Source organism: Myxine glutinosa, chromosome 7 (assembly GCF_964187855.1).
Source record: "Myxine glutinosa chromosome 7, kmMyxGlut1.1, whole genome shotgun sequence".
NCBI lineage: Eukaryota > Metazoa > Chordata > Myxini > Myxiniformes > Myxinidae > Myxine > Myxine glutinosa.
Window position 1 is genome coordinate 109,841,045 of NC_136267.1, and position 14,275 is coordinate 109,855,319.

The following is a 14,275-nucleotide window of genomic DNA, read 5'->3' on the forward strand; positions in this document are numbered from 1 at the left end:
TTGGTGCACGATAAGTCGTCCAACAGTCGCTGTATCAACATCGGAGATCCAGTGTTTGCCCGAAATTTTGGTGCAGGTGCGACGTGGCTACCGGGGGCCATCATCAAGAAGCCAGGTCCACTGTCCTACGTGATTCGCCTGCAGGACGGCCGTGAAATTCGTCGACATCAGGACCACATAACCTACCGTCACTGTCAGTCGATAGAGCCTGCAGCATCGTCACAGTCAGGACAACAGTTCGACCCGCCACTGCCGGAGATCGTCGTGGCCGCTCCAGCCGGCTCGGATGACCCAAAAACTCTGCGAACGCTACACCCTTCGTGGAGACCAATGGAATCACCTCGGACTCTGTATACACTGGTACACCGTCACCCAAAGGGATCACCTCGGACTCTGTATCCACTGGTCCACCGCGACGCTCAATGCATGAGAGAAAAGCACCCGACCGTTTGAATCTTTGAAGATGTTTTTTCACGTTGACACATGTTCTACTTTCACGTTGATACACGTTCTATTTTCACGTTGACACACGTTCTATTTTCACGTTGACACACGTTCTATTTTCACGTTGGCACACGTTCTATTTTCACGTTGACACATGTTCTATTTTCACGTTGACACACGTTCTATTTTCACGTTGACACGTTCTATTTTCACGTTGACACATTCTATTTTCACGTTGACACGTTCTATTTTCATGTTGACACACGTTCTATTTTCACGTTGACACATGTTCTATTTTCATGTTGACACACGTTCTATTTTCACGTTGACACATGTTCTATTTTCACGTTGACATGACATGTTCTATTTTCACGTTGACATGTTCTATTTTCACGTTTCACGTTATATTTTCACGTTATATTTTAACGTTGACACACGTTCTATTTTAACGTTGACAAATGTTCTATTTTCACGTTGACACGTTCTATTTTCACGTTGACACATGTTCTATTTTCACGTTGACATGACATGTTCTATTTTCACGTTGACATGTTCTATTTTCACGTTTCACGTTCTATTTTCACGTTCTATTTTAACGTTGACACATGTTCTATTTTCACGATGACACACGTTCTATTTTAACGTTGACACATGTTCTATTTTCACGATGACACACGTTCTATTTTCACGTTGACACACGTTCTATTTTCACGTTGACACGTTCTATTTTCACGTTGACACGTTCTATTTTCACGTTGACATGACATGTTCTATTTTCACGTTAACATGTTCTATTTTCACGTTTCACATTCTATTTTCACGTTCTATTTTAACGTTGACACATGTTCTATTTTCACGATGACACACGTTCTATTCTCACGGTGACACATGTTCTATTTTCATGTATTTTCACAATCGTTTGCACACATATTTTCACATGTTTTGGAAATGTTGCTTTTGAAATGTCAATTCTGGAAATCTAGCACGTATTGCTCTTGGTAATTTTGGACTTAAAGGGGAGGATGTCATGTATGAAGCTGCAAATATTCCCCGTTTTATCCCGACACCGTGACCGCGGGTTTATTTCCGTTTCCGGAAGTTACGGCCCAGCTCGGATGGCGCTGTGGTGAATTGGGCCTGTATCGGGAGAGTCAATAAATGTGCAACAATCGATCGTAGTCTGTCGAGATACCTTACATGAGGGTTGTCCAGTCGGTCTTTTCGGAGAGACATAGTAAGCGTGTGAGATTTGTCAGGATTGAAAGACATGTTCCACTTGTTTGACCAGTCTGTGATTATGATTAATATGTGATTATTATAATATTTAATTGTAAAGCAAAAATTATGGCACTTAGGTGGAATTTGTTTGGAAAGCCATTAATTAGACGGATTGGCCGATATATTCTATATATATATATCGGTCATTGGTTATAGTGTCGTTTTGAATCCGACTACGACGGACATTAATTCTCCAAAACAGCCTTGCAGCTCAACAAACTGTAGTGTTTTGTGGTTTCACTTGACATGTGGTGAAAAACGTGTAGCGTGGTGAGGGAAAACGTGTAGCGTGTGAGGGAAAACGCATAGCGTGGTGAGGGAAAACGTGTCGAGTTGTGCGGAAAAATGCGTAGCGTGGTGAGGGAAAACGCGCAGCGTGGTGAGAGAAAACGTGTCGAGTTGTGCGGAAAAATGCGTAGCGTGGTGAGGGAAAACGTGTCGTGTTGTGCGGAAAAACGTGCAGCATGGTGAGGGAAAACGTGCAGCGTGGTGAGGGAAAACGTGCAGCGTGGTGAGGGAAAACGTGCAGCGTGGTGAGGGAAAATGCGCAGCGTGGTGAGGGAAAACACGTAGCGTGGTGAGGGAAAACGCGTAGCGTGGTGAGGGAAAACGCATAGCGTGGTGAGGGAAAACGCGTAGCGTGGTGAGGGAAAACGCGTAGCGTGGTGAGGGAAAACGCGTAGCGTGGTGAGGGAAAACGCGTAGCGTGGTGAGGGAAAACGCATAGCGTGGTGAGGGAAAACGCGTAGCGTGGTGAGGGAAAACGCATAGCGTGGTGAGGGAAAACGCTTCGTGTTGTGCGGAAAAACGTGTAGCGTCGTGCAGAATGCGTAGCGTCATCTTTTGCCTCAGGATTCTCCATTCGTGGTGTCTTGTCCTCTCTTTCAATACATTATATTTTTCAAGAAACATGTCGCCTGATCAACGCCTTCTCACATGAGCAAACTGTTTCAGTCCAGTGTTTGATTAATTCTTGGAGATCTAAATTTGTTAAAAACAGATTCGTTTGAATTGAGTGGTGGGGTTTAGATCTCGTCTGGGGGAAGCTACACTTTCCACTCGAGCACGATTCCCTTTAATTCGGCCATTTACGAAGCACATTGCTTAAGCGCGGGGGTCTGCTTTTGCACATCCCATTGACTCGACAATACGTTTGACCACCAATGAGCCTTGTTCATGCCAAAAACTTTCTGAATAATTGAGAGTGGATTATTAACACATTCATATTCATTCATTCACCCACTAATGATCCTGGTTGAAGCCAAACTGCTCGTGAATTGTGCAAGAAAATTGAGACAAGTGGATTGGGTATTATAATTATCCCCATGCTTTTTGGAAACACTTTTTTTTATATCTGTCCGTCACGCTATCTTCTCCAAAACGGTTGGGCAGAAATTCACCAAACTTGGTAGTTATGATCACCAATGTGGCACGGAGCCACAAGAGCAAGAGAGATCATCACGTGGCAAGAAGGCGCAGGACCTTGGGGCAGGGTCAAAAGGTCAAATACAAAAAAAAATGCAATTACGGGAACATTTTAAAACATGTTTAATGAAACTTTGTACATCCAATCAACATTGGGGCACACGACACGTAGCGATTATTTTTTTTGACTCCGGGTTCATGCCCCAGAGGGTGGGGACTTGGGGTCACAGTGGTCAAAATGTTTTAACTCTAAATTTGCTATTGGGTCATTCCTGGTAGAACTTTTTGCAATCTTTCAACTTTGCTTTAGGTGGGAAGCGTGGGGATATGAGATGGCACGCCATCGACTTCACTCTGCTTTGTGATTATTTTGAGGTGGAGTGAAGAACGCTTTAAAAATTAAATATGGATGTGAGATGTTGACAAGTTTATATATCAAGGTGACAGGAAAAAAAATGGAGGGGAACAGGGTGGGGGCAACTCAATATTTCTTCAAAGAATACAGAAAGCAAGAGTAGTATTTATGAGTATGAGAGAAATTGGTCAATTTTTTAAAGTACAACACAAGGAGGAAGTTTCAAATGTTTTACAGCAATGTAAAATTAGTCCTCCTCTTTGGCTGTGAAGTCCAGAAAGTCATCAAAGTCATTGCACATAAACTGTAATACTTTATTTATCGATGTTACAAAAGATTCTACAAATCTGGCCAGATAGTGTGAGCAAGGAGGTAGAAAGAAGAATGGGAAGGGAAAACCCTCATCGAGAAAATGAAAATGAGGAAGTGGAGACGGATTGGGCATGTACTGCGCATGGAAAACAACATCACAAAAAGAGTGATACACAGGAAGTCTAAAGGTCGAATGGAGGTTGGTTGACTTCCAAATACCTGGTGGTGCATGGTGGAAAAGGAGCTGAGGGACCTAGAAACCATCTGAATGGCGATCAGTCCGTGGGCCCAAGACAGACAAAAGTGAGGAGCGAGCTCCTCAAGAGAAAGCATATGGCATCAGGCATGACAAAATCCAAGCAAGCAAATGGTTTACCAATACCCTGAAAGTTTCAAGCACATTAACATCCAATCAAATCAATATTACAAATAAGAATGGCCACAAAAACATTTCCTGTAAAACTAAACGACTCCACAAGTAAGCGCAATCACAAAAGAGACGAAACAACCCCTGGAAAGTGATTTAACATTGCTGTAACCGGTCAAAGAGTAACCAATGTTTTGCAAGTGGTGATGAATCTAACAAATTTTTGCTTTTCTTCACACATGACAATGAGGAGGAAAAAATGAAAGAGTGGACCGTTATGGTAGCTATGCTTGATGAATGAAAGTGAACATTGTGCAAACACGCAGTGATGTACTTGTGACTTACCAAGTACATTATATGTATAATCGATTGATTCTTCTGCACCGATATCTGGCATGTATCGTTACGATTCGGAAGAAGATCAAATGATTGCCAAACGCAAGCAACCCACATCAGGATATTACTGCAAAAAGTTTTTTCCCCCAAGTAGGAATCAGAGACATGTTAGTTTCGGATGAATTCATCATATATCAGTCAACGAAGCATGAGGGTGAAAAACCACATGGTTTACAAGATTTGGTTTTCAGCATCCTTGGACATCGCAGCCATGCTTTATGGTGCAGGTTTTTTTTGTTACCTTATTGTCCAGTTTGTTGCCAATTTTTCACCTGACCTACGTGACGTCAACTGGTGAAGGTAGTAAGGAATTTAAAGCTAATTCCACTGCTATAGGATGACTATACTGGAGTTCAGAGGTCATATCAATAGTGGTATCAATCAGGGGCTGTGCGGAAGAAAGTTCCAGCTGCGAGATATTCATTGCGTGACTGGAAGAAACTGTGAGCAGCTCCATCGTACCCAAACCACTTGTGAAATCACTCTCCACTTGTGGGGTTGTGGGTTTGGTGCAGTCCTCCAAAACAATCTCATCATCCATTGAAAATCCTATAAACAAAATAAAGACCAAGATTATTGGCATTTCAGTTCTTACAACACTCTATAACTCTACAACTCAGTACTCGTATCCTCTCTGTTGTACAAATATGTGATAAACAGGTACGTACTATTTTGTTGAGAGTTCAATATATTCACCCTGCCAAGTATTTCATCTCACAAAACACGTTCCTGAGTCATATGCATCTCTTCCTGGTTGTACTCTCCACCGAAATGACATACCTGGCTTACACCTCAGTGTTGACATCTTCATCAGTAATTCCATGCTCTGGAATACTTAAGGACCCACATACCATTCCATAGCGACATGTTCCTCTGTGTGGTGCATCTTCTCCCTTCTGATGACAACACGATAAAAATCTTGCTTTCTGCCAAGATATAGAGCAGCAATACTCTATTCTATTCATTCACCCATGTTGACAACTGCCAACACCAGCTGACTATAAGTTTGTGTAACCACAACCACTCATCTGCATTGATGTGAGCCTTTGAGACAGCAGCACTAACTCAATTGGTCATCTTTTCAACAAATTATCGGCGAACATTAATGACAAACGTTCATGTGAATCTCTTTGACCGGTGCACTTTTTATATTCCCTTTTCTTCACTTGGTTCCAATGACCACATCCTTGTAAAGTCTCAATTTCATTTACTGCAGTCAGAGACCTACTCAACAGCCAAAGAGACTGGAAATTCACCTGATTCCACTGGACTTCAACATTGCCATTCCAAAGGAATTGAGGAACTCACCACTTCCATAGTGGGAAAGTAAACTTGAATGATGATGATAATCTGAGGCTACTTAACAAGGGTCCAGGAGTCAGGATTCAGAAGTTGGGGTCCAGGAGTCAGGATTCAGGAGTCGGGGTTCAGGAATTGGGGTTCAGGAGTCGGGGTTCAAAACTTGGTATTCAGGAGTCAGGAGCAAAGACCTGGTTTTCTTTGTTGGGCCAACAAGTCCTTCCTTTCCAATGAACTCATCACAGCCCACAAGTGTGCATTGCAAATACAAGTGTATATTTAAATTATTTTACATATTAAAATGGTTGATAATTAATTCAAATTATTCAAAATTGTATGAAATTGAATGAAATTGTTTATTTTTGTTTGAAATTGAATGCACTGAACTTATGTTGTCACAGTGTTTTAAGAAATGCATGATGAAAGAGTTTCCACCAACTTCATGCAGGTTAAAGTTAGGAATGCAACAAGTGGTTATGTACAGGTCGTGCAGAAAACAGGAAGTGAACACTGGTTAATTAGTTAATGAAAAAAACATCCAAAACATGGCTTGCCAACCTGATTGTTGTGCCAAATCAAATTTAAAAATAGTTTGTTATTATAAAGACAAGGTGTACAGTCCGACACCCCCCACCCCCCAACCTCACCAATGACAGCAACTTGCCCCCAACCACCTCACGGCACCAATGCCAACACCTTTCCTCCCACCCCACACTTCACCACCAATGCCAACCCCTCCTTAGTTGGGGGTCAAAGTGTCATTGCTTTTAGTTTGGGATCGAAAATGAACACATCACGAAACTTTGGGGTTGAAGTGTCATATCATTACGTTAGGAATTCCAGTGTTTTTGTTTTAAGTTTATAAAATGGTCATAGCACTTTAGTTAGGGGTCGAAGTGTCATGGCACTTGAGATTGAGGTTGAAGTATTGTAGCGCTTGAGATGGGGGTTGAATTGTCATAACTCCAATTGGGGATTGAAGCGAAGTCGTGCTCGAGTTGGGGGTTGAAGTGTCGAGCACTTCAGTTTGGCATCAAAGTGTCATATCTGATCAAATACTTCTCAAGTGTCTGATCAAACCTGATAAACTTGATGCTCGAACTTGTGAACGACAAGAAGTTTAACTATGAACATGCTCTCCCACTTTTTTTTCTTCAGAAGTTCAAAACTGAATGAGTGAATGAGCCAGTGTGCACAACATGCTGCACATCATGTTAAGAAGGCAAAGCAACTATGTATATGCTGTATGCAGAGGTGAGCAGAAATCAAACCAAACTTCAAACTGATTTCAGGAATGGCTCACAAGTCATCTGCTCAAGCGATATACTTTCATCTTCAATCACGACTTCCAAGGGTGACTCTCTATGAACATCCACCCACGAGTCGCAACCTTTCTGCTCTGCTATGTTGTTGGTATGAGGTCTTGGAATGTCCATGACAGGCCACCTCACTGCAAGAGTGTCCTCGTGAAATAATTCCACGGGACTCATGTCGATGCCTGCGGGCATCAACACATCCCTGGTACAGCATGCGGGCAGGCCAATAGGAAACAGAGACTGCAAAATAATGACCAATCTGCTTGCAGGATGAAAACATTCTCACGTTGCAAAGAAATTAGTTACACCAGGAAATTGAACAAAATATTTATTTCATAATCCACACATGTACGAGTTTAAATGAAAACAAGAGGAGTTTATTTTTGTTAAATGTTTGTTACAGATGAAGAAATGTGACATTTCTGCATCAAACAAAATTAGATTCATTTTGAGTTGTTTGCTCCCATAACTGAAGATGAAGCACAATAATTGTACCATATTTGGTGGATTTGACATCAGAAGTGCCTCATATATTGACAATAGAAACTAATGAATAAGGGAATTGCTGCTCTGAAACACGAGTAAGTTTGCTGCCTCAGCCACAGCCACCTGTCCCTTTCTTGCGATACATGGTCGTTCCATACCAAGTCATCACATTTCAATGCGAGATCCGACATCAAAATCCCCCCAAAAAAGATGTAGATCTTAATTAGAATTTAATATTTTTTTTAGAATTTCAGAAAAATTATTGTGTCTTACACCACTACAGAGCTCAGGAAACAGTAAGGGTGACATTTTTTGCATCATTGGCATCTTCCCGACGGAGCCAAATCATAAGGTCTATTGCTCGCATATTGCAGACAGGTCAGTGACCACTGTGTCTTTATTGTCTCCCTCTCTTCTGGTCTTGTTCCCTCTGTTCTTCCAGCCCTCCAACACCTCCAGATCCTCTGGGAGGCACACATTCCTTCAGTAACTTCCACCTATTTAAACTTCCAAAATCCAGGCTTTCCACAAGCCTCCATTATTCTCCTGTTTGCACAACTGCTTTCCAGAGAAAGTTCAGTCCCATCCTTCCTTCCAGAGCTTTAAGCAGGTGGTGCATCTCGTGACATCCCCCATCCCATGAACCACACTCACCACCAACAACTCGACTCTCATACTTTCAGGTTGGAATGTGTCCTTTCCTGACATCTTCTTATTTGTATTATTATTATTATGTTGTATGCAACACATGGCTGTGGGTATCATCATTTGCTGGGGGCGCAGCTGTGTCGCTGATGCAGTTTTTAAGTGTTCAGTATGTCCTAGAAAATATAATTTTTTGTTGCATTTTGTAGCACAAACCATTGCAGTATGGTCCAGCAACGGAAAAAATGGTTACAGTGTAATCCAATTTTTTGAAGTGTACAGCACAGTGCGTTCCAGAAGTATCACTTTGTGGAAATATCACCACTTTATATTGCCGGCCGAAAGTGGACTGAGATGGGCATTCCCGCCCGGAGGGTCATGTCTCATGAGCCTGCAGGTCTCCTGGAGGTGGGGGTGCCAATGCTACTTTATATAATTGTTTGAAATATTTTGTAAAACCACTTGAAATATTTAAATGACTTTAAATGCATTTTACGTTAGTTATAATTTACTCATCTATAGTCAGGTTCACCAAGTTAACAAATATAATTTCGTTCAAAATTTTTGGAGATTAGCAAAACTGTACATTTTTGGAATATTCAGAGCATGACGAATCCAAAAATTAATGTTGGCATTTGCGTAGACACCTTAGCGAAAATGACACTCAGGACAGTGATGAAGATAGTCAGGTTCACCATGTTAACAAATATAATTTCGTTCAAAATTTTTGGAGATTAGCAAACCTGTACATTTTAGGAATCAGAGCATGGAGAATCTGAAAATCAATGTTGGCATTTGCACAGACAGATTTTGGATTTTCAAAATGGCCGCCATAAAATACATATTTTGCGCGATCTCGGCTTCTTGTCAACCAAGAAACTTAATTAAATATGCTGATCCTATGTTTTCTGGGTCAAGGGATCCAATAAAGGCCTCAAAATAGTGCTCAGGATTGTAGAAAAGCAACAAACAAAGGTAATTGAAAACCATTGTCTTTATATTTGTGATATAACTGTATTACGTAATACATGATATTGCAAGTCCTTTGAAGTTATAGGTATGGGTTTATAAAGCAAGAAAGCAGCCTTGTTAGTATCAGATTGAACTATAAGTCCTATACACAGGATCTACTCGGTCTATACCGTTCAGGAATATGCTTTTACAGATCTTCATCACTGTCATTGTGTCATTGTGTGTCATTTTGTGTCATTTTCGCAAAGGTGTCTACGCAAATGCCAACATTAATTTTTGGATTCCTCATGCTCTGAATATTCCAAAAATGTATAGTTTTGCTAATCTCCAAAAATTTTGAACGAAAAAATAGTGAACCTGACTACTATGTGGACAAGGTGATTTTTACTCTTCCTTCCAATGGATGGAGATGAATTGTAGAATGAAGTAGAGGACGGGGAAGACCGAGAAATACTTGGCTAAAGATGGTGGAAGAAGAAATGCGGTCAAGGGGGTTAACAAGGAGAGATGCAGAAAATAGGGCAAAATGGAGAAGATTGTCATGGGGACCGCAAGGCTAACCCCCGCTCTAGTAGGGAAAATGGCCTTAAAATGCATGTTGTTGTTGTTGTCTTCCAATGATGAGTGGGTGATAAAAATATAATACACACTGACATGGTAAAATTTGGTTTGATGTGCTATGAGGATCGAGCAAACTCGAAAATGTGCAGTGAAATAAATAAATAAAAAGGCTTGAGAAGCACTGCTCCAGCCCTATATTCCCCATTGCAATAGTCGTGAGCATAGTTACATACTTGAACATCTCTGCTCAAATCCAGAGAATTAGCCCTCAGAGTTTTCTCTCCTGTCGACAATTCTGACCATGCTGTTGTGTCAGTTAGGGTCATTTATTTATATCCAACCACTCCGGCTTTTTCTTTTCACCTTATTGTTTATGACCAAGGTAAAGTCGATTGGGATATATTAGATCTATTTTTGCAGCCATTCCTCGAGTCTGTGTTTTAATTGGACCCTCCTGGGATAATTACTCAAGGTATATCAGAGATAATTGACTGGATTTGGGTGGAGATGGATCTCTTTGTCCCTTCTTTCTATTTTATGGGGTTGTGGGTGGGGGATTAGGAGTTGGGGGAGGGGGATTTGGTTGGAATTGGATATCTTTGTCTCTTCTTTGATTTATCAAGCAGGCCTCAATCAAAACCTTGGTTCACACCTTGTACGTTTAGCTGATTTGGCAATCTTCTGTTGGGCTGAAAAAGTACCGTCCATAAATATGATCTATCCTTCAAAACTCTTCCCTGTGTGCTTCTCAAAATCAGTCTTTCATTCTTGCTCGATTCTTGTGATATTCTACCTGTTTTGACTTTCTCTATAACATGGTAATATCATGAGACTAGTTTGGGTTCTGACTGCATTATGTGGTCCAGAACCATTGGTGAGTCATTGGAGCTTGATGACTCCCTTACCCAGATTGTTCCATTGCACCAAAGGCAGTTCACCTTGGAAACCTGCTGTGGATATGGGTATGGCCCAAAGCGAGATTCAGACCCTGCCACCTGAATGTGTCAGCCTTAGGCAATTGAGAAATGTAAATCACCTTTTGGAACCCTTCTTACAAAGCAAAAAGTGAGGGAATTTTCCTTTTCCCATGGACTTCAATGTTAATAATTAATTGACAAGGGACCAGAGCCAACATTTTCATATTACTGTCATCCTGTGGTTGTGCATGAAGAGCAGTCATCTCTGATTCACAAACAGATTCACTTAAAGTAAATTAAAGTAGTATAAAAGAAAAAGAACCACCTTTAGAGGCCATTTTTCCCCGCAGAGCAGGGGTTGGCCTTTTTTGGGCACCATGGTCCCCTTTTTGAAGCAATGTTTTACAGCCAGATGCCCTTCCTGCCGCCAACCCTGTTAGTCGCCTCGTGACACACAGGGAATTACCAGTGAACTGGTACTCAATTTGCCATTGGATATAAATCAAGAGATTGACTTGGCCAGTCTAAAACCTTCCACTTTATTCCCCTGATGAACTCCTTGGTTGCGTTGTCAGTGTGTTTTGGGGCATCATCTTGCTGCGTGGTAAAGCGCCACCCATTGAGTTTGGAGGCATTTCATTGTACATAGGCCGACAAGATGTTTCTGTACACTTCCAAATAAATTCTGCTCCTGCCATCATTCGTTACATCATCAATAAAGATGAGTGATCCAGTTCCATAGGCAGGCATGCAAAATTGCAAACCCAAGCCATGACACTACCTCCACCATGCTTCACAGATGAGGGAGTGTCCTGGATCATATGCAGTTCCTTCCTTTTTCCACACTTTTGCCTTTCCATTGCATTGATAAAAGTTTATCTGGGCTCATCTGTCCATAAAAACTTTGTTCCAAAGCTCTATTGGCTCACCTCTGTAACTCTTGGCAAATTCTAATCTGGCCTATTTTTTATGCTGATGAGAAGTTTGCATCTTGCAGTGTAGCCTTTGTAATTCTGCAATTCTGCTGTCATAGTCTTCGGCAAATGGTAGATTGTGATACTTTCACCCCTGTACTATGGGGGTTGTTGGTGATGTCAATGACAGTTGTTTTATGGTTTTTATTCATAGCTATGATGATTTTTCTGTCATCAGCTGCAGTCGTTTTCCTTGGCCGACCTGGACGTGGTCTTTTGGTAAGTACACAAGTTGGTTCTTTATTTTTCCAAGATATTCCAAATTGTTGTATTTGCTATTCCCAATTTTTGTGCTATGGGTTAATTGAATGCTTCTGTTATTTCAGCTTCCAAGTTGTTTGCTTTTCTTTCAAATACAGTTGTCTGGTCTTCATGTTGGTTTATGCCTAATGACTCTAAAGGCAGACTCCCAAAGCAAAAACAAAGGTTAAAACCAAGACTAGACATTCACAGCTCTTTTATGTGTCAACAATCAATACAATAAGAAATACCTGTCAGTCATTTTGTCCAATACTTAAGCTTACCTAAAATGGGGGGAATGACCATAAAATGTGCTATTGTTCTACAATGGTGAAACATATATGCATATATATTCATAATGACATGTACACGACTTTATTTTCCGTTAAATAGCAAAAATGATAAACATTGGTGATGGTGTGATATGACCCACCCTCCTTCTTCCAGCGATGGCCACGGATGGATGCGCTGGTGACAACCGTTTGAGAGGCTCGACGTGGAGTTGTGTTGAGATCCAGCGATACGCAAACAGACCCTTTTCGAAGAGAATGTGGTGCATCCCATAACAGAGCGTTCCGTATTGCTCTCCCCAGCTGTACAATTGTGGAGACAGCGATGGGTTAATGCAGTAGCAATGATGCCAACAAACAGTGTACATCATATTGAAACACATGGAGAGTCAAAGACAACCATTATCAAAACTGATGCTATGATCGAGTAGGCAAAACTGATACATAATAGGTATTTAGTTTATGTTGCCAGGCAGTCAGGAGCCTGTTTTAGCGCTCTAATCCCATAAATAGACTTTGATTTCTCTTCTTGATTTAACAGGATTTTGGGCAGCACTCCCTTTTCATATAAATTATTGTTACGTTTATGGGGGTAGGTAAAAGAATAGCGTAGGAAAGGTAGAATTGTATAAGAAATAGCATGGGCCGTGTAACATGTAGGAGCATTTCAATGTACATAAGTCGGGAAAATGTAGCTTAAGGTTGTTTAAATGTGCATAATATGGGGGATGATGCCGTGCTAATTAGTAATAGGGGTTAAGGTTAGTTTTCCCCTGTGCGTCACACCCTCTGTAATTTTTCCGAACATTTTTGCTGACACGGTCAGCCATGTAAAACACCACTAGCCAAGCCAAACAGGATTCGGCCGAACTAAGCCCGCCCCCATGGACTTAATAAGGCAAAAGACCCGCCCAGAAGAGGTGGAGCATCAGTGGGTGGAAAAGAAGGCTGGCAGGCAATGCCCCAAGGAACATGATTGGCTCTTGCGGGGGTGTAAGAGGAGTGCTTTTCTTCGGCTGGGCCGACAAGAAGGCTGGCCATTTTTGGTGTTGGCGGGAGAGCGGTTTTTCTGCACCAACATTGAGGAGGGTTTTTGGCTGTGGTGCTCTTCGGGGGAGCTGGGGACCGCGCTGTCCTTCCCCCACGGTGGCAACAATAAAATAAGGAAAGAAAGAGAGCTGTCTTCACCATTTGCTCATGGCCCTGGGCGCCTTCGTCAACCTCCAAAAATAATCAGTGGGCCAAAGCCAAGTGCTGACCAAGGAATTTTATTTTAATTGTATTTCTCCCACTGTGTTGTATTCGTAGCTGCATGGAGGTACCTCAAAATATAATTTATTTTACCTCAGCATTTATTTTCATCCATGCCGTATTTTGTTATTAAATCATAATTGTTGCATTTTTATTGTCGTGTTTGCATGTTTTGTGGTTTCGGAATAAACCCGTGTGTTTCATTTAATTAAACGCCTTGCATCTTTTCCATCCTGCGCGTGCAAAAACAACTGTCATCATCGGGAGTAAAACTGGTTCGGTTATCCGTCCCCGGGTGATCTTAAATCGCCAGGGACACGACAAATAACGTAACAGTATTGTAGTGTTTATCCCAAGTTCAGAGGGCAATGAGTCAACTGGCATCATATGTAGGTCAGACCCAGTGGGGCAAACAGGATCTTGCCACCAACCTCCTTGAGAGAGGACCCAGTGAGTTGGTACTCAATTTGCCGACCTCGGAAGGATGACAGGCTGAGTCAACCCCCCCCCGGGTTTAATTCAACGATCGACCGGGATGCAAACTCAGGATCCTAGGATCCCAAGCCAGCACCCTAACCGTTAAGCCAACACCAGGCTCTTGCACAGGTGAATGAGCAAATCATCCGCCGGGGGGAGGTTCAACCACGCTGGTAAATCCTCAGTGATACTCAGGATTGCATGATCCTCAAGAGATGCATTTCTACCGTGCCACAGGTGAAGAGGCAAATTGGAGGAGCGCCCCACAGG

General features: G+C 41.8%; 1 protein-coding gene across 5 annotated transcripts in view; it reads right to left on the bottom strand.

Annotated features, from left to right (window-relative positions):
- Positions 1 to 3,253: 3,253 nt before the first annotated feature.
- The window catches only part of LOC137431586 (hyccin), a 576,074-nt gene continuing 565,052 nt past the window's right edge, over positions 3,254 to 14,275 (bottom strand). For 3 of the 5 annotated variants that reach the window (XM_078782117.1, XM_078782116.1, XM_078782119.1), the window contains exons 10-11: positions 12,421 to 12,580; positions 3,254 to 5,126 (exon numbers count right to left, since the gene is read on the bottom strand). In XM_078782117.1, coding sequence (XP_078638243.1) covers positions 4,855 to 5,126; positions 12,421 to 12,580 — 432 coding nt within the window. In that variant the 3' untranslated portion in view covers positions 3,254 to 4,854. Of the gene's footprint in view, positions 5,127 to 7,179; positions 7,375 to 12,420; positions 12,581 to 14,275 lie in introns of all 5 variants that reach the window. The other 2 variants (XM_078782120.1, XM_078782118.1) reach the window with 1 other exon arrangement.